Source organism: Tachyglossus aculeatus, chromosome 19, assembly GCF_015852505.1.
Source record: "Tachyglossus aculeatus isolate mTacAcu1 chromosome 19, mTacAcu1.pri, whole genome shotgun sequence".
In the NCBI taxonomy this organism is placed as follows: domain Eukaryota; kingdom Metazoa; phylum Chordata; class Mammalia; order Monotremata; family Tachyglossidae; genus Tachyglossus; species Tachyglossus aculeatus.
In genome coordinates this window covers 35,648,355-35,671,843 of record NC_052084.1, presented here as the reverse complement: position 1 = coordinate 35,671,843, position 23,489 = coordinate 35,648,355, and the positions used below count along the sequence as shown (strand labels likewise).

Here is a 23,489-nt window from a genome sequence, read left to right as displayed (position 1 = left end):
AAAGAGCAAAGATTTAGGTTGTGGAACAAAACCTGGAGTAACTGTTGTTCCAGGAGTTTTGGATTATTTGTGGGTCAAGGTTAATACTCTATTGTTACTCTATTGTTTCTTCCTAAGGGTAATGTATTTTATTGTCCATCTTCCCCACCAGACTTAAAGATCCTTGAAGGCAGGAATTGTGAATACTAGCTCTACTGAACACTCCCAAATGCAAGTCCCATGTGTCCAACCTATCTTGTCTCTACCCCAGAGATTCCTACAATTATAATGATTATTGTGAACAGAATAAACACTCAATAAATACTATTATTGATTGGTTGATTCTGGGGATCGAGCCAGCCTTTCCTTGGGGCTCATTTCACTGGGACATAATAATAATAATGATGATGGCATTTATAAATGCTTACTATGTGCAAAGCACTGTTCTAAGTGCTGGGGAGGTCACAAGGTGATCAGGTTGTCCCACGGGGGGCTCACAGTCTTCATCCCCATTTTCCAGATGAGGGAACTGAGGCCCAGAGAAGTGAAGTGACTTGCCTAAAGTCACACAACTGACAAGTAGCGGAGCCGGGATTTGAACCCATGACCTCTGACTCCAAAGCCCAGGCTCTTTCCACTGAGCCACGCTCCTTCTCATGCAGCATGAGACTTGCAGGACTCGATCTAAAAGTACATGCCTAATGCCTTAGGCTTCATGCATGCACGGTTATCTGTAAGTGAGATCTCCATGGGTGAACCCTGGAACATGCCTCATAAAATGTCTCATGCTTGCTATTAATGAATCAATCAATCGAGATAGGGGTGCAGTGGCATTCAAGTAGTGTAGTGTGCGAGCTGGATTGTAGTAGGAGATCAATCATATTTATTGAGCGCTTACTGTGTGCAGAGCACTGTACTAAGCGCTTGGGAAGTACAAGTTGGCAACATATAGAGATGGTCCCTACCCAACAGCAGGCTCAGCAAGGTAAGGAAGAAAGAGGAGAGATGGTTGAGAAGTAGTGTGGCTCAGTGAAAAGAGTCCGGGCTTGGGAGTCAGAGGTCATGGGTTCTAATCCCATCTCTGCCACTTGTCAGCTGTGTCTCTGGGCAAGACACTTAACTTCTCTGGGCCTCAGTTACCTCATCTGTAAAATGGGGATTAAGACTGTGAGCCCCCTGTGGGACAACCCGGTCACCTTGTATCCCCCCCAGCGCTTAGAACAGTGCTTTGCACATAGTAAGCGTTTAATGAATGCCACCATTATTATTACAATTAAAGCCAAAGAAGTAAGGAGCTTCTGTTTGTTGTGGAGATGGATGGGCAATCACTGGAGGTTCTTGAGGAGTGGGGAAATGTGGGCTGAGTTGTTTATTAGAGAAATGATCCGGACAGCAGAGTGAATTATGAACTGGAGTGGAGAGACCCAGGAGGCAGGATTTCTATCCCCAGATTACGTGGAGGGAACAAACCTAACACTGGGCAACACTAACCAGGTCTGCCACTGACCACAGAATTTAACTTTTAACACCTTAATCTCACTCACCCTGCTTCACTAATCCGTAAACATACATTAGTTCACACAAACTGATGTCAGGGCTCAGAACAAAAACAATAACATAGTAGTTGGACTGAAACCACATTTAACGAAGTTTCACTTTTACAAAATACAGGTTATAATGCAGATGCAGTTTTAAAATGGCATCCTTGATTTATTTTTGGTCCAATATTGTGGCTGCCCTACCACATCATCTTTAAGACCTACTGCTGACCTTCTCATTTTCTGAATATTGCTACTGGGGATTAGGGAAACAGTTCATTAGGGATAGCAGAATTAAGGGCTAATCTCCTCTCTAAACTAATGAAATCAGATAGTATCACTGAAATTATTCAGCTTCTTGCATTTTCATGACCTGTCTTCCTGAGACAGGAATGCCCAAGGAGGCTTTCATTTAAACCCCTTACTAACTTTCATATTATGTCACCTCACAATCACAAACTGCAGAATCAATCTAATTAAAACCAAGTTTGGTTTAAACCTCGGTATCTAGGTTTTAATAGTATAGAGCTTTATTAAATCTGTGATTCACCTTAGAGTTAAAATCAATTTAAACTTTATCTTGAAGCTGAAAATGGCCAACTGAACTCTGACAAGGTTATGAATCTCAGTTGGTTTGGAAATGGAAAAGTTGTACTACCCTGTGGACATGGGCCATTTCACCAAACCCACCAATTATGCTTTTGGGTGTCTAGTTTCACATTTGCAAGGACAATTTTTTCAAATGTTTTTCTCTGCACCAAAAGAAATATAGGTTCTAGATATTGTTGCAATATATAGGGTTGTGCAAGAAAGAGCAAGTATTTTTACTTGATATGCTTATGCCTATAACGTGTGAAGTTTTGCTTATGATAATAGTAAGTATACCATTTATTAAGCACTTACTATGTGATTGGTTTGAATCTACCACCTGAAGTGTCAATGGGTGTTGCCATGTCTGTGTTCTGGGATTTGGTGAGTTTGTGTGGGTATGTAATTCATTACCACAGGATGCTGTTTTGGACAGAAGATAATAGGAGGTTAGAGAGGAGTGGGGATAAATTCATGGGTGACAGGCCAGTGATGAGATAATGGAGGGAAAGTTTGGAATGTACAGGGAAAAGTGGGAGATTTTGGATAAACAACCCCAGTATAAGTATGCAGGAAAGCCACCAGCATCATACAGTTCCTCCAATCCTCCTGTGACTAGTGTTGACGGCAGAATCTTGTTCGGAGAATACATTGGCATGGGGAGTCTGGATGGTATGGTCTAGTGGAGGGAGCACGAGCCTAGGAATCAGAAGGACCTGGATTCTAATCCTGGCTCTGTTATGTGTCTGCTTGTGTGACCTTAGGCTAGTCATTTGACTTCTCTGTGCCTCAGTTACCTCATCTGTAAAATGGGAATTAAGACTGTGAGCCCTATGTGGGACAGGGATTGTGTCCAACCTGACTACCTTCCATCTACCCCAGTGCTTAGTATAGTGCCTGGCACATACCTCAATTATTATTATTATTATGGGAGAAAATGGGATGAGACAGGGCTGGGGGGCCATCAATCAATCAATATTGCTTATTGAGCACTTACCGTGTGCAGTGCACTTCAGGCGAAGCCAAACTTCAACCTAGGGAATCTTTGGAATGTACTATATCGGGGTAGCAGAATAGCAAATTTTGAACGCAGAGGACAAAAACACATGCCATTCTAGGACCTAGGTTTTAATCCTGGCTCTGTGGCTTATCTGCTGTGTGACCTAGGGAACGCCACTTAACTTCTCTGTACCTCAGTTTCCTCATCTGTAGAATGGGGGTTAAATATCTGCTCTCCCTCCTACTAAGACTGTGAGTCCCATATTGGACAAGGACTATGTCCTACCTGATTTTCTTGCATTTATGCCAGTGTGTAGTAGAGTGCTTGGCACATAATAAGGACTTAACAAATGCTATTATTATGAAAAGCAGTATGGCATAGTGGATGGAACACAGGCCTGTGAGTCAGAAGGTCATGGGTTCTAATCCCGGCTCTGCCACTTGCCTGCTGTGTGACCCTGGGCAAGTCACTTCACTTCTCCATGTGCCTCAGTTACCTCATCTATAAAACGGGGATTGAGACTGAGCCCAACGTGCGACAGGGATTGGGTCCACCGTGTTTTGCTTGTATCCACTCCAGTGCTTAGAACAGTGTCTGACACATAGTAAACACCTATCATAATTATTATCATTAATAGTAATAATGATGACGATAGTAACAATAATGATCAACAGATGGAGATGGTAGCTCCAAGACTGGTGTATTCCATTAGGGCTGTGGGTCACTGGGCAACTCTCTTGATGCAGAGTACTTTGGTTTGGGAGGGTGGAATTTTTGCCCTACACTGAACTGGCATTCGGTTGCTGAATCTCTGTTCCTCCCAACAGGATTCCAGAAAGTTGCGAGTCAGGTCCTGGGCACAATGAGGCTGACATTGCTTTCCTCATTAAGGAACACGTAGCTTATGATTTTGGAATCGTTTTTTGGTTTTATTTCAGCAAAAGATAATTTTCTTACCTCTGGCGGGCTTGCCCATTTAGTGCATATTACATGGAAGTTTATATTCCCATCAACTGGTAAATGGACAGGCCTACATAAACATTTACTGTAAGAAAATTGAGCAAAGATTCTAAAGTCTAAAAACTCTGTAGTTTTCCATATGCTCCTTCTATTTGTGTTCTTCTGGTTGACGGGGGAAGTTTGTAGGAGGTGAGAACCACATAGGGGGGAATATAAAAGCTGATGGTGTTTCTTTGCTTTTTTGAGAGAGATCTGGGGAGAAAAACGTGCCCTTCAACCCAGGCTTTGTCTTACACTTTATACCGTCCCTTGATTGTTGTGATAGATATTTCCCCAGACAACCCTGCATCCACACCGAAACTCTACCAACTGACAGACTGAGAAGACAGCCCTCTCACCACTGACTCCTCAGTCCCCAGGGGTTGGGTAACGACTTCCAATTCCTGCTCTGAGGATAGTTGCTTCTGAGAATTTCAGGCCAAAATATGAGCAGGGTTTCTTAAGGAAAATATCAGACCAATCGATTGCCCTCCATGCTTGCCAGTGCCGTATTTCACACTTTCTTCTTTGAACACAGTTGTTCCCAGTATGGCAACTTTCCTGAAGGGGCATTAATGAGTTTCCCTGGGGATGCACAGGTGACGTAAAAAGGAGAATCTCCTTCAACCACTCTTATCTGACAAGCAAATCTATCCAATTTTCTCCTTTCACCTGACAGAGCCTATTTACACGGGGCAGAGGTGGAAGTATCAGTGAAAGGGGAATCAGGGAGTCCAGTTTATGCTCCAACACTGGCATGAACTTAATCTCCTCCCTTAGTACAGTGCCCTGCACACAAAGCGAGTGTTCAATAAATGGCACTGACTGATTGATGGATCCTCCAAAACCTCATCAGGGAAACGTGGCGTAACAATACCTTCTCTCCACCAGAACATTTAGGGGAAAAAATAATTCCATGGCTACTACCTCTAGTTCCTCCGATCAATCAGTCAAACAATGATATTTATTGAGTACGTACTGTGTGCAGAACTCTGTACTAAACACGTGGGATGGTACAGGGGTACACGTGAGAAGCAGCATGGTTCAGTAGAAAGAGCCCGGGCTTTGGAGTCAGAGGTCATAGGTTCAAACCCCGGTTCTGCCAAATGTCAGCTGTGTGACTTTGGGCAAGTCGCTTAACTTCTCTGTACCTCAGTTCCCTCATCTGTAAGATGGGGATTGAATGTGAGCCCTCATGGGACAACCTGATCACCTTGTAACCTCCCCAGCGCTTAGAACAGTGCTTTGCACATAGTAAGCGCTTAATAAATGCTATTATTATTATTATTATTACAACACAACCCTACGAGTTGATAGACAAGTTCCCTGCTTACAGTCTAGAGGAGGGAGGAGCTTACAAGAAGGTATTCTAAAAATTCAAAATACAGTCTAAATGCTATTCAGAGTAATATTACTCTTACCATACTTTCCCTACATTTTAATGAGCCATTGTACTATTCTGAACAATGGAAGCCATAAACTCAAGTAACCTAAGCAGCAGTAGACTTGAACTACCACCTATCTAGGAAACAAACACCACAACAGGTAAATAACTATAAAATTAAAGTTCAATAAAAGTGCTGTTACTTACTCCCCAACAAGAGCATTTTGGGAACACAATCCAGGCAGATGACATTTAAACTTGAAAAACTAGCTCTTTCTGATTACTTAATTTTCCCCTACCTCTGCCATTTCTGGTACAGTTTTAATAGCTATCAGATTCAGAAATTAGCCTTCTGACCTTTTGAAAGCCGAGATGTCACGCTTTCGGAAAATAATTCAGTCTTGATTTCTAGCTGCAGGATCCATGAAAACAAGGTCAGGATGGGACGTATGGGCAGGGTGCAGAGGTAATATTATTTTTGAGATACGTCAGATGTATTTTGCTTTTTCAGGACAAAGGAAAACGCTGCATTTAACTGACACCTCTGGGATTTGGCAGTGCGTCTGTCCCTAGTCTACTTGGTTTGAGAAACTGAGGCAATAAAAATTGTCACTGATTCTGTAAAATACAATGAGGTTTTTCAGGACTTATTATTTAACAAGACACTTAACTGGAGTTCAACCAGGGCACTTTGATTCTTCATAATGAAACTGCTCAAACGAGCAGTTTAGATTTTGGTGTTGAACTTTGGTGCTTACACTTTACACTGTAGTCATCATTAAAGGCGGTTTACAATAACACCGTTTCTAATATGACAAGCAGTCAAACCGAATTTTGCTATTGTCCTTGTGGTGAGAGAAATTCTGAGATCCACTAGGGATTGCTTCCCATGGCTTTTTAGCATTTCCATCACTGGAAAATTCTTGACTCTGAATGGAGGGACCAAAGTCTGTAGGAGCCTACAGCTGTCTGTACAGCCACAAGTTAATGACCTTTACCGTTCACGAAGTATTAGCAGGCACTTGTACAAACCATCAGAATGCTTTAATGGGGATTCATTTTAATTAGCAAACATTATTTATCCTCTGAATCACTAGATCCAACCTTTTCCCCGACTACTAGTGCAATTATTGCAGCCATCAAATTTTCAATAAAAACTTCTCTATTATAAGACAGACTGTGTCACTAAATGTCACGGCTATTAATATTCACTGACAGATTTTTCTTTCAGACAAAAAAAAATACGGCCAGCAGAATGTTTTGATGATCCCAATAGAAGGCTGAAGATAGACTGCATTCCTAATAGGAATTTGGAATAAACTCTTCTGCAGGCTTGCATTCAGAGGCTTGCCTGGTGTGGAACGAAATGTTTAACATCTGAGAGCAGCAGAATGGTGCCACATAGTTAACACAACCTGAACATTTCCTCCTCATCGCAACATTAAAATGGGAGGCAGTTGTGTGAGTTGGTTACAATCCCTTAGAGCGAATCCTAGCCCACTGGGGGAGCTTTGGGGTCTAGAAAGTCAGAGGGTCAAATTAAGGAGTTTGGAGGAGGGATAAAGGTGGAGCTGCAGGTCTCGGTGGCTGAATCTCTAGGGGAAATTTCAATCACTGGCCCAGGAAATCGTCCAACTTGGAGTCAAGATGGTGCAAACCATTTCTGGGAAAGGGCACACACTGAAACCTGGCAGAACACGATAATCCCACTGACTTCAATCCCACCGCACAACCTAGTCATTATCCAGGACATGTGGTGACAGAAATAGGTTCTATGGCATTAAGTGCTGGTTTGTGCTTGTCTAGTAACCTGACTGTACGTTGACCGTTGGAATTTAGGTATGACACTGGGAAATAAATCACGTCTGTCTTTGCTTATTTTTTAAGTGTTAATTAAGGTGACAATTTTGAAAGGGTCCTCAAGCATTAGAAGAAATAACCTATGTTGCTTTCTGCTCTGCCTACACAGCTAATGGAATTGGCCAAAGGAAAACGACATGGGGGAAGATCAGGACGGAGAGATGGGGTCCAATCCTGCCCTGAAATGAGGAATTCTCAGGCTTCTGAGGTAAAAATCCTGACATTACTGCTCCCGTGCTCCAAGAAGTACCTTAAGGCTCCTATAACAAGTCCCATTTTTTTTTTTTTAATGATATTTGTTAAGCACTTAGTACGTGCCAGGCACTGTAAAGTGCTGGGGTACACACAAGCTAGCCACATTGGACAGAGTCCATGGTCCTCAGGTGGCTCACAGCCTTAATCCCCATTTTACAAATGAGGGAACTCAGGTCCAGAGAAGTGAAGTGACTTGCCCTAAGTCACACAGCAGATAAGTGGCAGACCCAGAATTAGAACCCAGGTCCTGCTGACTATCAAGCTCATGCTCTATCCACTAGGTCATGCTGCTTCTCCCAGGTCTTTAAATGCCTCCTGTACAGAAGGGGATTAACCCAGTAAGATGTGACTGTCTGTGAGGCGGACTAAATTGGTAAGAGGCACGGTGCCTTTGACATCTCCAAAAATAACCTAGACGTGGTGCACTGGCTCCAGGAGGAAACTGATGATCCAGTATGTGCCAGAATCCAGAACAGGGCTGCTCAAATGGTTATCTTGCATCAGTTCTGTTGCAACAGCACTGACTGTTCTGTCACTCAATCTTCCTGCCTGTTCGCTCCCTCTGTTCTCTTCTCACTCGGTCAGCCATTTCATATTATCTCACCTTTCGCTTCCAGGCTTGCTAGGGGAATGCTTTCTTGATGAAAATCCACAACTGTTGCTTTGAGTTATAATTAAAATGATGTAACTACTATATAGTGTGTTAATTCCAAACTGTTTTCTGGTGAAGGGGCCTGGAGCCATCCTAAATTAATTTCTTAAAAATTTTTTTTGCAGTACCCCTGCCTGGCTATGTACAATAATTAGATAACTGTTACAATGAAAAAAGGAGCAAAGCCCAGGCCTGGAAGATTTATAATGAAAATGATTGCTACTGATACACATTTATTTTAACTAAGTTTGGGAAGTCAGTTAACTGAGTTTGGAATAGAATTTTTACAAAGTGGTATGAAAATCAGTTTGCAATCAGACTGCAGAGAAAGAAATCAATGGGAATGACCCCACATGATCTGCCCTTCTCTGTGAGAAATGCGTTCTGGTAAAGTTGCAGGAGTCTTAGCCCTCTTGCAATCAATTAATCAACAGTATTTATTGAAGGTTTACTCTGCACAGACTGCTGTACTAAGCAGTGCTCTGCCTGAATTTCGGTTCTTCAGCGGTCACCCAGACGACCATGTGGCCCAAATGCCCTCTGCCAGGACTGGGATTCTTTCAGACTAAACTTCCTGAGAAATTCCAGTTTTGATCAGAATTCTATGCAGGGAAGACCTGGTCCTCAGCACACCAGGCACTTTCTGGACTGTGAAGATGCAAACTTCCTTTACGAAGGCACCCCAAGGCTTCCCTAGAGACTCCGACATATCAGATTCCTCTGACAGACGATTAACTATGCTTTTCCACTTCTTCTCCATCTCAGGCCTCAAAGAGCAATCCTCTGGGTTCAGGCAGCTCATTGCAGGCAGGAATGTGTCCATTTGCTGTTATATTGCACTCTCCCAAGTGCTTAGTACCGTGCTTTGCACACAGTAAGCGCTCAATAAATAAGATAGAATTGAAAATTGAATTGATGTTCAGGTGAGGAAGTGAGCAGGGGGAAAGGCAGAAGGACTACCACCCCTCCCACAAACATTTGTAACTTCAGTGAAATTATAACCCCAAAATGCTAGTTATCGACTTCCCCTGAAAAAGTGGGTTCCATTAAGCAGCAGTTTGGCTCGGCATTGAATTCTTTCTTATTTCGTCCGACTGCTGCTCTATCCACCTACTGTGGACATGTCACCTGACTCACTCTGGTCAGGTTCATCATCATCATCATCATCATCATCAATCGTATTTATTGAGCGCTTACTGTGTGCAGAGCACTGTACTAAGCACTTGGGAAGTACAAGTTGGCAACATATAGAGGCAGTTCCTACCCAACAGTGGGCTCACAGTCTAAAAGGGGGAGACAGAGAACAAAACCAAACATACTAACAAAATAAAATAAATAGAATAGATATGTACAAGTAAAATAAAATAAAATACATAAATAAATCACTGACAAAAGGATCTGATCACTAACCCCACCCTTCCAGAACTTAAATCCCACGCTAGCTTTGTGGACACAAAACAATATTATCTAGGTGGAAAACGCTGGCCACCTGAATGCTCAACTGTGGGTCTGTCCGCGCAGCACTTCAGCATTCACAATTACTTGGGACTGTAAGGTTTTTGCCTTAGACTTTTGGTCCCACGCAAACTAGGTGCCTTCTCTTTGGGATTAATTTGTGACTGGTACATAAAGTGACATATCATCCCAAAGAGGGCTTTGAGAGGGGACAACCTCTAGGGTTAATATGCTTGACCAGGGTTCAGAAAAGTGAGGCAGCCAAGATTTTTGATCTTAAAAAATCCTGGGGCATCTTCTCTTCAGCTCTAGGAGGGTCCTGCCTCCCTCCAGAATTCTCTCGGTTGGAGCTTTGGGTCTATGCCCAGAAAGTGTAACCAACATCACTGGTTGAAGCCAGAATATTACTGAGCAGTCTACCTAATTTGGAGCCAAATACCCTCTTGTTCCATCGAGGAGTATCCAAAGCTGAATATCAGAGGATTATGGTCAACTCATGATTATCCAGGGGAAGCCTGGAATTGAAGTTCAAAGATTTTTAAAATCTCATTCCTGACATTAGGGCCAAGCTCCAAACCCCAAACCTTTTTATTGCTAGCAAATAGCACTCTGACTTTTTTTTCCCCCTTCTGTCATCCTCTGCCAACCCACTGCGAGAGGGACTGATGAGCAAATAGAAATGAGTAGTGGTAAACAAAGCAAAAGGTCTAGAGAATCCACAGAACATTCTGAACACATTGAGACCTGGCCGGATTCTCATACTGGCTCGCTCTTGTGAGCGGGATCAGATTAATGGAGAAAAGTGAACAGTCACTTCAAGGGAGGAATTCCTGTCTAGGTTGGTGGTCTAGGATGATTGTCACCCTTCAAAGAGCTAGCAATGTATGACAAAAGGGTAGAGGAATAAACATGCCTGTCTCCCCCATTAGACTTTAAGGGCAGGGACTTGTGTCTACTAACTCTACCATACTGTCCCAAGCAGTGAGTACAGAGCTCTGCACACCACAGGTGCTCAGCCAATACTGACTGACTGTAAAACGTGAATGGACAGTACCCTAAAAGGGCAAAGTTAAAGTGGAAGGCCAAAGTGTAAGTGATATGCCAGGGAAACTGACATACTTACCAATTGATGCGAAGCGCATTTGCCTCATGTGGGTCTCTATGACCGAGGGGTCCCTAGAGCTGTAGGGTCCCAGTTCAGGGTAAAAGCTGGATGCGATGTCATCTGGAGGAGTGTGCCTTCCCTTTGGATAATTGTTGGCAATTTTGGCATCCCAGTGGGGTAAGATTTGGTGGTTCCAGTGAATGTATTTCCCATCAAACTGGGGATTTCCAAACCAGCTGTAGTAAAATACATGGAAATTATAATTGGGAGGGGGAAAGTCTTCCATATTTGCTTCGGTGGACACAGATGCCTTCACGCTACTGACAGCGTTGCTCTCTATCTTCTTCGCATTTGTGTCATCATCCTTCCGGGCCCTGTTCACCACCTCTGGTTTCTTCTCCAGGTGGGTTCGTTGATGGACCTCTGGTAGCAGGCCGAGTCCAAATGGGTCCCCAAAAACTGCTCTATCAGGTCTCAGGGTTTTCAAACCCATCATCAGGGAGCAAATAACCAGGATGAAGAGGAACAAAATGATGCATGTTCTTCTGCGAAACCTGGCCATAACGTCATAGTTCAGAGGCCAAAGTGGCCAGTACTCAGCTGCAATGGATTGAGTGAGAAAGAAAATAATAGCCAGGGAAATCAACAAATGCTCAGCTACATTTCAAATCATAAAACCTTGCTTAAATTTCAAGGCAATAATCTATGCAGTCACAATGTAATATATACTGATTTAAGCATTGACTGCAGTAAAAGGTTCTCTACACCCGTTTTGAATATAAATTATAATAATGGTCCAAATATGTCAATTTCATCTACCTCCTAATTAAATTTAGTTGGGAAAAAGGGACAAAGTGGTAGAAATTCTATTCAAGTAGTAAAATCTATTTGTCTTTCAACATGCAAACTAAGCTAATGTTTAGAGTCTTGAAGGTGAAAATCCCACTAGTTGCCTGGGCTGTAATTACGTTCCTAAGATATCCTGCATTAAAAGCTGACTCTTAAAGGAAAATATTTATAAATAAATAATGGCATAGCTATACAAGAAATTTTCCAATGTGATATCTCCAAAAAAAGACAGAGAACAGTGACTCTCCTCAGTGAAATGCTGGGCCTGGTGAGGGTAAGGAAAAAGGTGGCCCAAAAATCTTCCAGCCTTCCTCACCTTCCTTTCCTCTGTACTTTGGGATTCTGACCAGTGAGCAACTTCAAAGTAGTCAATACTGAACTTAATGATTTATCCTGAAGGTGTTTTTTTTTAGGCCAGAAGTTAATGTAGAAAAGCTCTCAAAGATTCTTTGGCAAAACAGTTTTCAGGATGCTGCTGCCAGCTCATTGTAGATGCTCTCCAGGTACCACTGGGAAAGCCACTCTCTTAATTTGATGGGAAGGAAAAGGAAGTGTTACTGTTAGGAAAATGGAATCCTTACTGTTTGCTCAGGACCAGGTGACTCTTTCCTGTTGTCCTTGGTTGGGCTTATTGCCTATCTGCAAAATGACAGGAGAAGAGAATGAGCAAATATTAGAGAACATCTGGTTCTTTTCTTTCCAGCACCTGGACATTACCCAAAGAGTACAATCATGGTAAGGTTAAGAGGCACCGGCAATCACCTTTACCTCAAAATCAGGACATATCTACAAACCTGGATGCACCCGGATCAAACAATCAATAGTATTTACTGAGTGCCAACTGTATGCAGAGCACTGTACTAAGTGCTTGGGAGAGTACAATATAAAAATATAACATACATTCTCTGCCCACAACAAGCTTACTCTCGAGAGGGGGAGACAGACATTAACATAAATAAGTAGATTACAGATATGTACATAAGTGCTGTGGGGCTGGGAAAGGGAATAATAATAATAAAACTGATGGTATTTAAGTGCTTACTCCATGTCAAGCACTTTTCTAAGCACTGGGGTAGAGCTAAATGGGCAGCACACAGTCCCTGTCCCACATGGGGCGCACAGTCTTAATCCCCATTTGACAGATGAGGTAACTGAGGCTCAGTGAAGTGACTTGCCCAAGTTCACACAGCAGACAAGCGGAGAAGTCGGGGTTAGAACCCAAGTCCTTCTGACTCCCTAGGCTGTGCTCTATCCACTAGGCCATGCTGCTTCCCATAAGGAATAAAGGGAGCAAGTCAGGGTGATGCAGAAGGGAGTGGAAGAAAAGGAAATGAGGGTTTAGTCAGGGAAGGTCTCTTGGAGGAGATGTGCCTTCAGTAAGGCTTAAAAAGTGGGGAGCATAATTATCTGTTGGATATGGAAAAGGGAGGGCATTCTAGGCCAGATGCAAGACGTTGGTGGTGAGGTAGATGAGATGGAGGTATAGTGAGTAGATTGGCATTGAAGGAGCAAAGTGTGCGGACTGGGTTGTAGTAGAAGAGTAACCAGGTGAGGTAAGAGGGGGTAAGGTGATTAAGGGCTTCAAAGACCTGGATGCCTTGGGCCACCCAGGCAAGTACAGATTTCATTATGTTTCTGGCTTTTTCTGATCCCTTCAGAAGGAGGAGGAAATGTTGCTGTGTGTTTAGCCTCGTCTTCTTCCCTTTCCCCCTCTCTGCTTAGCCTAGCAGTGGGCAGGGAGCAAGAGGTGGAGTGTTCTCTAATAACTGTGATATTTAAGTGCTTACTATGTCCCAAGCACTGTGTCCAACCTGACTGGGACTGTGTCCAACCCAACTTGCTTGCATCTACCCCAGTGAAGCTCATCTCCCCGTTCTAGACTGTGAGCCCATTGTTGGGTAGGGACCATCTCTATATGTTGCTGATTTGTACTTCCCAAGCGCTTGGTACAGTGCTCTGTACACAGTAAGCGCTCCATAAATACGATTGAATGAACTGTACTAAGTGCTGGGGTAGATACAGCGTAATCAGGATGGACATAGTCCCTGTCCCCCAGGGAGGTAGAGTGTGTCTAATCACTGCTAGGTCTGGTCAGCTAACCACCTGAGCTTGAGTCCCAAGGAGAGTTTCCACCTGCGATTTCTAAAATCCAATCAAAAATTAAAGACCAACCACACACCCTGCGATAATATTAAACACATATGGTTTTTTAAAAAAAGTGAGAACTTTTAAAATCCATTATTTTTCTGTCTTTAAATTTCATGCAATACAGGGGTACTTTGTGTTCAGGTTACACAGATCTTTTCCAGAACAGACCTTTACTGAATTTACTGTTTCTTTTACCACTTTAAAATATAGGTTCTTTGTTTCATCCATTAATGTCAAAAATGCCAGGCTGGTGCTCGGGTTCTCTGGCCTCCTCCTCCTCTTCTCTTCTCCTTTTCTTTCTCCATTCCTCTTGCCCTTGCTTTGTTCCTGCCGTTCCAACCCTCAGCAGGCAATCAGGACCCATGAGCTGTCTCCAAGCCAATCAGAGGCTTTTCAGAGTGACCTACATGAAGACAACTTTTACTCTGGGGACAAATGGCCCCAAATATAATTTATTACTCCATGTTTTTTTCTAATCTGCACAGAGTCCCTAGGGAATTGAGCACTTCATTGCAGAGTTGGTGGATGCTGAATGCTTTTGGTTTTCTATAAAACCTTCTTTTCAGTTACATGTTCTTCCAACTTTCCTGGAATGGTACTGATCTAATTTTCACTAGATTTCAGCTCTCACTGGATAGGTTGACCAGTGATGAATTGTTTCAGCTGGCTTCTGCTTTCTTTCCTGTTTCTAGTCAGTAGGTATCCTTGTGCTTTTATTGATTTTGGGCTATATGTGGAATATACGTCAAGTCTGCTCGCGCAACTTTCTCCATCTGAATCGGAAAACATACTCCCAAACACTCTTAACCTTACTAACCCCTGGTGACAAGTCTCACAAGTATCTTTACTGAACTAAAACCTGACTGTTCTAAACCTCATTTTCCCAGTGAGCGCTATTGAAACTTTCTTGCTCTGCCTAAACAATTAATATCATTTCCATTGTTTAAATGAAAAATTATGCGTTTAATATCCAGGCCTATAGGTTCCCAAATACATAAGAAAACATGTTTTTCTCAGATCCCATAACTAGTAGAGATTCATTTCAGAACTGTGACTAGAGATCACCAGTCTTTTTGATAATCATAAAGCAGAGGTAGAATGAGACAATAATTTGTGAATATTTGTGTCCACGTTCTTTGAAGCCAAATGAACTGTTAGTTGTAGTTCTTAAAAGTCCTCTATGAACTTTGTGAACAGAATTGGTACATTAATAGTATCCAAAATGAATGAAGGTCAAGAATACAGGAACTGATGGAAAAGCACAATTAATCCTTAGAGGATGTGGGTGGTTTGGTGCGTGTGAAATTTTATTTCCTTGGACAAATATATTTGAAATAATAGTCAGCCCTAGTAATACAATGTAGTAATCACGACTGAATACAAATAGCGAGGAGACCATAGAAACAAAGCTTTCAAGCCACTCTACCTTCAGAAAATGTAATGCATTTTTTCTTCAAACTGAAAGTCAATACTTCTGACAGTGACTGACTCGATTGAGTGGCAAATTCCTTTTATTTTTACAAAAAGTTAGAATGTAGGCAAGCTCAGGGCTTTAGCTAATTAGCTTAAGTACATCTGTATGTATCTTTGCTAAGAACCAACAGGCCTTATAAAATGACAGGTGGTGGTGGTGGGAGTCACAGTAGTAGAACGAGCAGAAGCAGCGGCAGGAATACGATAAAAGTTTTTTTAAAAAATGCGACAAAACTCTTCGAGAGGAGTTGGGGGAGTTATTGACTGGGACCCGTAATAGACTACTAGAGGAAATGTTATGGTTATAGATGGAAAATTGGGACTGTTTGATGGTGCAGCACCCTGTCCCTATGAAGAGGCCATCCCTGCTCTGCACATCCAACAATCCTTTGAGTTGATGTGTGGAAGCCCCTGAAACCCTGCCTCATTTCTCATGCTCGTAACATTCTGCCCACTTTCTGGGGGTTGCCTGAGTGAACACCAGGATCGAGGGGCAAGGGATAGGGGAGTTGCTCAAAACCTCACCAGGGGGTTTTGCTGACATCAAGTTGTTGGACATTAAACTCAACCTAAATTTGGTTTTATATATCTAAGATTATCTAAATGGAACGATAAACCTAGTCCCAGACAGATCTAGTCTGCACAGAGAGCCCAAGCTGTCAGAAACAGAAGGCTCCATCATACGGACATGGACTCCCCCCAAGCGTGACAAAAGCAGCCACGCAAAACCTGATCCCAGCAGAGAACACAGGAAAACCCCAGATGAAATGGGCTAACTGTGACGTTTTCTCTATCAAATGCTGCCCTTGTGTCGGGAGCCCAGAGAAGACTATACCTTGGTAAAGCCATCCCTGGGGAGGGGCGGTGAGGTTGGGGGTCGGGGAAGACCCTCAGCTTTTTGAAATCTTCGCTGTGGTCATTTCTCTGACCACACAGAATCCCTGATTCTGCCCAGGTCCCCTGACAAGGCCAGGCTAGGCTGAGCGCCGAGGCCGAGAGGACTTCAAAGACTCTTTCCCTTGGCGAAGGGTGCTTCTCCTTCCACCTCTCTCGACTCACCCAACCTCAGCTGCTGGCCTGGCCGGCCAAGTAGGTGAAGGAAGATTTCCCCTGGAGAGGGCTATTTGGGAATCAGGCTAAGACCGCTGAGAGACAGCTCCACCTGGCAAGGAGGAGGAGGGGGAGAAACCCTGATGAAGGAGAACCAAGGAAGAATAGCTTACCTGGGGCTTCCCAAAATATAGCCCTGGAGCCAAGAACCAGTTGGTCTGGGCTGCTGGGTGGAGGTGGCTGGAGCCATACAGGACTGAGGTGGAATGAAAGAACCACGTGGACGCAGCATCAGTCAGAGGAGCTGGGTACTAATCCCAGTTCTGCCAATTTCCCTGCCAATTGCTAGCTGTGACCTCTGAAAAGTCACTTAATTTCTCTGCACCTCAGTTTCCTCAACTGTAAAATGGGGATTCAATACCTGTTCTCCCTCTCACTTAAGGCCGTGAGCTCCATGCAGGACAGGAACTGTGTCTGACCTAATTGACTTGTACCTTACCCCAGAGTTTAGAAGAATGTTTGACACAGGGCAAGCACTAACAAGTACCATAAAACAAACATGGGCCCTTCTAGCTTCTTCCCACTCTTATCCAGGTCTCATGCTCTTTCCCATGTAACACCCCCAGTTTAGATGGGCTTGTGGGTAGATCCGTGGGTGTGGTGTTGTGTGTCATTGGCTTACCCTGTTGTGCGGCTGAGGCCTAATAACAACCATCTCTGGCCAAACTTGGGGACTGACCCCGAGCAGGCAGAAGTGGTGGTAGCCAATACCATTTTAACAGACTGGCAGCTACCTAGCCCACCCACTGATAACAATGGATATTCCACTTGTGACAAGTGAGGTAAGAGGTTGAACAGTGGCATACTTACCAGTTCATTTAGGAAAAACGCACTGGCCTGGTGCAGAAATCCTATAAGACTCCTGTAGATATACTCTGGCTAGGACCTGGAGACGTGAAAAAAATAGACAACCGTAGTCTGAAAGGAAGGTGGGGTGGAAAGCTGTTCATTCAATCATTTCATTCAATCGCATTTATTGAGCACTTACTGTGTGCAGAGCACTGTACTAAATGCTTGGGAAGTATAATTCAGTAACTAATAAAGACAATCCCTGCCCACAATGGGCTCACATTTATTAAGCATGTATTACATGCAGTACTGAGTGCTTGGGAAGGTACAATACAACAATAAAGAGTGACAGTCCTTGCCCACATGAGCTCACAGTCAGGGTTGGAGGGGGGAGAGGCAGACATCAATATAAATAAAGAAAATTATGGATATATACATAAGTGCTGTGGGGCTGGGAGGAAAGGAAGAGCAAAGGGAGCAAATCAGGGTGACACACAAGGGACTGGGAGATGAGAAGTGGGCATTAGACTGGGAAGTTAGTCATGGAGGAGATGTGTCTTCAGTAAGGCTTTGAACAGTGTGCGGGGATAGTAACTGGTGGATTTGAGGAGGGAGGGTGTTCCAAGCAAGAGGCAGGACATGGGCTAAGGGATGGCGGTGAGACAGGAGAGATGGAGGCACAGTGAGAAGGTTAGCACCAGAGGAGTGAAGTATGCAGGCGCTGGGTTGTAGAAGGAGAGGTGAGGTATGAGGGGCAAGGTTACAGAGTGCTTTAAGGCCAATGGGAGGAGTTTTTGTTTGATATGGAGGTGGGGAGCCAACCACTGGAGATTTTTGTGGAGGGGGGTGACTTGTCCTGAACGTTTCTTTAGAAAGTTAATCTGGGCAGTGACATGGGCCCTTCTAGCTTCTTCCCACTCTCTTATCCAGGTCTCATGCTCTTTCCCATGTAAGACCCCCAGTTTAGATGGGCTTGTGGGTAGATCCACGGGTGTGGTGTTGTGTGTCATTGGCTTACCCTGTTGTGCGGCTGAGGTACGGACTGGAGTGGGGAGAGGCAGAAGGCTGGGAGGTCAGCAAGGAGGCTGATGCAGTAATCTACGTGGGATAGGATGAGTAAATGTATTCATTCTTGTGAGTTTTATATATTATTCACCAAACCTGAAATTGAGTCGGGTGGCTTACTGGTAGCCCTTGCAGAGATATGTAAGTACGTGCTACAGAAGTCACACAGAGAAGGTATATGATAAGCTTCAGGGAATCACAGAGGCGAAAGAGCCCACCAGAGATCAGCTGATCCAGCCTCTGCCTTCAGCTAAAGAGCTGGACGCTTCAGGACAGGCAGTTGCTTATAATAAAAGCCATTTAGCAGGGCGAATCTATGTCTCTTGGCCTTTAGTCAATTTCCTCTTTTGTGGTTAACTGTGAACAGTTAAACAGGCAAGCTGGTCAACATTCATCCCACAAAATCCTGCATAAATGTTGTTAATAAATTACCACATAGCCTTCTCTTCACCAGACTAATTCTCCATCCCTTTAACCTTTCCAGGCAGGCCCAATATCCCATTCCTGTAACCACTGTTACCCTTCTCCTCTGAATGCCTCCAGATCCTCCTCAACCTTTTTAAAGAGCAGTGAACCAAACTGGACACCTATACTGGTTGCAGAGTAGAAAGGAAGGATGTGTTTTTGGTCCCAACACACCATTCTCTGGTTCATACACCCCAGTACCATGATTCCTTCTTTTCTAATGGTACTCCATTGCTGATCATATTCTACAAGCGGCATGCTGTAATCCCTGAGGGCCTTTTCTGCTTTACTTACCTAGTCAGTGTTTCCCCAAGGTTGGCTCCACGATAATAATACTTCATATTTATGCTGAGCCTTTCTCTTGAGAGTGTTATCATAAGCGTATGACAAATTCATTCATTCTTACAACAGCACTGCAAAAGTCAGTGGTTGGTACTGTAAAACACATTTTATAAATGGAAACTGCTAGGTTCAGGTTTCACTTAGAAAATAAATCAGGTTTTCCGAGAAAGGTGCTAAGACTTAGAGGAAACAGTGAGGCCTACTGGATAGACCATAGGCCTGGAAACCAGAGGACCGGGGTCCTAATCCCGGCTCCACCACTTGTCTGCTCTGTGACCTTGGGCAAGTCACTTAACTTCTCTGTGCCTCAGTTACCTCATCTGAAAAATGGGGATTAAGACTGTGAGCTCCATGTGGGATATGGACTGTGTTCAACCTGATTAGCCTACATCTACCCCAGTGCTTAGTACAGTGCCTGCCACATAGTGAGAGCTCTACAAATACCATAAAAAAGACTTGAAAAGGCTGGTTTATTCCTTCACCTTTAATAACCCTAATTATTTTATCATTTATTTCTGTGTCTTCCCCCCAAATTATCTGAACTCATAATGCAGGGGATAAAACTAACCCTATTTTTCAGCCCAGGGGGAATGGGTTGGGTATAGGGCTTATGACCATGAGCAAATCACCTTGATGTTCTATATTACATTACTTTCACCCTGAACAATATTAGGGGAAAATTGAGTTCACTGTTTTGAACAACTATGCTATACATGTCCTTAATAATGATGGCATTTATTAAGCGCTTACTATGTGCAATCAATCAATCGTATTTATTGAGCGCTTACTGTGTGCAGAGCACTGTACGAAGCGCTTGGGAAGTACAAGTTGGCAACATATAGAGACAGTCCCTACCCAACAGTGGGCTCACAGTCTAGAATTAAACCCTTGAAAACAAAATTAAGTTGGTTAAGAAGGCCAAAATGCTCACATATCCCTACTGGGAAATGTAAGATCAGATAGCTGAGCCAAACCTTCTCCCAAGAATTCCTTGCTAATAGTAAATGAAACCTTGCTGGAGAGAGGGGCGGGGGAAGCAGAGGGGCAGAATGTGGAGGGGCAGGGTGGGCTGAGGAAGAGGGGCAGGATGGCTCAGTGGGGGTGGAGGATGGCTGGGGTCAGGATGGGTGGGAGTGGAGGGGCAGGATGCACTGGGGAAGAGGGGTGGGATGGGTGGGGGGTGCAGGGGCAGGATTGGTGGGGGTACAGGGGCAGGATGGGCTGGGGATGATGGCAGGAGGCAGAGGGGCAGGATGCTGAGGGGGTAGCGAGGCAGAGGGGCAGGATGGGCCGGGGACAGAGGGACAGGATGGGTGGGGAGTGAAGGGGTTGGATGGGCAGGGGGTGCAGGGGCAGGATGCGCTGGGGGTAGGGAGGCGGATGGGCAGGGGGTGCAGGATGGGCTGGGGAAGAAGGGCAGGATGGGCTGGGGAAGATGGCAGGAGGCAGAGGGGCAGGATGCGCTGGGGGCGAGGGGCAAGATGGGCTGGGGGCAGAGGGACAGGATGGGTGGGGAGTGAAGGGGTTGGATGGGCAGGGGGTGCAGGGGCAGGATGCACTGGGGGTAGGGAGGCAGAGGAGCAGGATGGGCAGGGGGTGCAGGGGCAGCATGGGCAAGGGGTGCAGGATGGGCTGGGGAAGAAGGGCAGGATGGGCTGGGGAAGATGGCAGGAGGCAGAGGGGCAGGATGCGCTGGGGGCGAGGGGCAAGATGGGCTGGGGGCAGAGGGACAGGATGGGTGGGGAGTGAAGGGGTTGGATGGGCAGGGGGTGCAGGGGCAGGATGCACTGGGGGTAGGGAGGCAGAGGAGCAGGATGGGCAGGGGGTGCAGGGGCAGGATGGGCAGGGGGTGCAGGATGGGCTGGGGAAGAAGGGCAGGATGGCTGGGGGGTGGGCAGAGGGGCAGGATGGGCTGGGGAAGATGGCAGGAGGCAGAGGGACAGGATGCTCTGGGGACGAGAGGCAGGATGCTGAGGGGGTAGGGAGGCAGAGGGGCAGGATGCGGGGGGGAGTGAAGGGGTAGGATGGGCAGGGGGTGCAGGGGGTGCAGGGGCAGGATGCGCTGGGGGTAGGGAGGCAGAGGGGCAGGATGGGCTGGGGCAGGGTGGGCTGGGGGCAGAAGAGCAGGATGGGCTGGGGATGATGGCAGGAGCAGAGGGGCAGGATGCCGAGGGGGTAGGGAGGCAGGGGGGCAGGATGCGTTGGGGGCGAGGGGCAAGGTGGGCTGGGGGCAGAAGGACAGGATGGGTGGGGGTAGGGAGGCAGAGCGGCAGGATGGGCAGGGGGGCAGGATGGGCAGGATGGGCAGGATGGGCGAGGGGTGCAGGGGCAGAGTGTTTTCCCTCCTCCCCGGACGGAGACCACTCACTCACCCGGCCAGGGCACAGACCCCAACGGTGACGAGCGCGGGCAGGCCGGGCGGGCGGCGGCGGGCGCGAGCACGGGCGCGGGCACGAGCGCGGGCGCGGGCGCGGGGGCGAGCACGGGCCCGGCGGCGGCAGGCACGGCGCGCGCCCCCGCACCTCGCCTCGCGCACGCGCGCCGGGGGATGGGGCGGGGGCGAGGGCCGCGCGCTCCCGGCGGCAGCCGCACTCCGGCCCCGCCCCGCCATCTGCGCACGCGCGGGAAGGGCAGCCGGGACAGCGCCCCCAGCGGCCGAGCGCCGCACTGACGGGCCTGGCCCAATCAATCAATCAATCAATCGTATTTATTGAGCGCCTACTGTGTGCGGAGCACTGTACTAAGCGCTTGGGAAGCACAAGTTGGCAACATATAGAGACGGTCCCTACCCAACAGTGGGCTCAGTCTAGAAGGGGCCCAACCCCACGCCCAGAGGACACACACACACACACACACACACACACACACACACACACACACACACACTTAATAAATATGATTGATTGATTATTTGTGTGGAAAATCCCAGAGCCGCCTCCATCACTGATGTCAGAGCACACCCTGAATTGGCAGGTAATAATAATAATAATGATGGCATTTATTAAGTGCTTACTGTGTGCCAAGCACTGTTCTAAGCGCTGGGGAGGTTACAAGGTGATTCATTCATTCATTCAGTCGTATTTAATGAGCGCTTACTGTGTGCAGAGCACTGTACTAAGCGCTTGGGAAGTCCAAGTTGGCAACATATAGAGACGGCTTCTACCCAACGGTGGGCTCACAGTCTAGAAGGGGGAGACAGAGAACAAAACAAAACGTATTAACAAAATCAAATAAATAGAATAAATATGTACAAATTGTATATAATTGTATACATTGTATATTGTTTACATTATTGGATATTGTATATATTGCACATTGTATATTGTATACACTGTATATTGCATATACAGTTGTATATAATTGTATACAAATAAATATGTACAAATATAATATTGATCAGGTTGTCCCACAGGGGGCTCACAGTCTTCATCCCCATTTTACAGACGAGGTAACTGAGGCACAGAGAAGTGAAGTGACTTGCCCAAAATCACACAGCTGACAATTGGCAGAGTCAGGATTCGAACCCATTACCTCTGACTCTAAAGCCCGGGGTCTTTCCACTGAGCCACGCTGCTTCTCCTGCAGATATGCAGGATCCACATACTTTCTGTCTATCTCAACTTTTTAAATCCTGGGTCTCATTACAAACAGCAGTTTTCCGTCATCTAATGCTGAGCTATCCATCACGACTCCAGGGACAGTGAAAAACGCACTCAAGAAAACAATTATTTGAAATGGCAGGCCCAGTCGCAATATTTACTGAGCACATACTGCTTGTGAAGCACTGTCCTGGACACTTGGAAACATGCAGTTGAAGTAAAACACCTGGTTCTTGTTGCTGAGGAGCCTACGATCTAATGGGAGAGAAAAGATAACCCAAACTGAAAACATACAATTTGGAAAAGAATGAAAGTGTGGATACAATCGATCACCCTCGGAATGTGAGCCCATTGTGAAGCAGGGGCTGTGTCCAATCTGATTATCCTGTATCTACCCCAGTGCTTGGCACAGAGTAAGAACTTAAAATCAATCAATCAATCAATCGTATTTATTGAGCACTTACTATGTGCAGAGCACTGTACTAAGCGCTTGGGAAGTACAAATTGGCAACACATAGAGACAGTCCCTACCCAACAGTGAGCTCACAGTCTAAAAGGGGGAGACAGAGAACAGAACCAAACATACCAACAAAATAAAATAAATAGGATAGAAATGTACAAGTAAAATAAATAAATAAATAAATAGAGTAATAAATATGTACAACCATAAATAAATATGTACAACCATAATAAATATGTAAAATGCCATTACATCATCATTATTATTATTATTATTATCCCCCATTCCATAGCATCATGAATATTGGAAGCAGCGTGGCTCAGTGGAAAGAGCGCAGGCTTGGGAGTGAGAGGTCATGGGTTCAAATCCTGACT

At 45.2% G+C, this 23,489-nt stretch overlaps 1 protein-coding gene across 1 annotated transcript in view; it reads right to left on the bottom strand.

Moving 5' to 3' along the window:
* MANEA (mannosidase endo-alpha) overlaps positions 1-18,265 on the bottom strand; it is a 30,292-nt gene extending 12,027 nt beyond the window's left edge. Inside the window, exons 1-4 of the mRNA XM_038760743.1 lie at positions 18,203-18,265; positions 17,206-17,281; positions 12,246-12,303; positions 10,834-11,415 (exon numbers count right to left, since the gene is read on the bottom strand). Coding sequence (XP_038616671.1) covers positions 10,834-11,377 — 544 coding nt within the window. The 5' untranslated portion in view covers positions 11,378-11,415; positions 12,246-12,303; positions 17,206-17,281; positions 18,203-18,265. The remainder of the gene's footprint in view (positions 1-10,833; positions 11,416-12,245; positions 12,304-17,205; positions 17,282-18,202) is intronic.
* Positions 18,266-23,489: the final 5,224 nt, after the last annotated feature.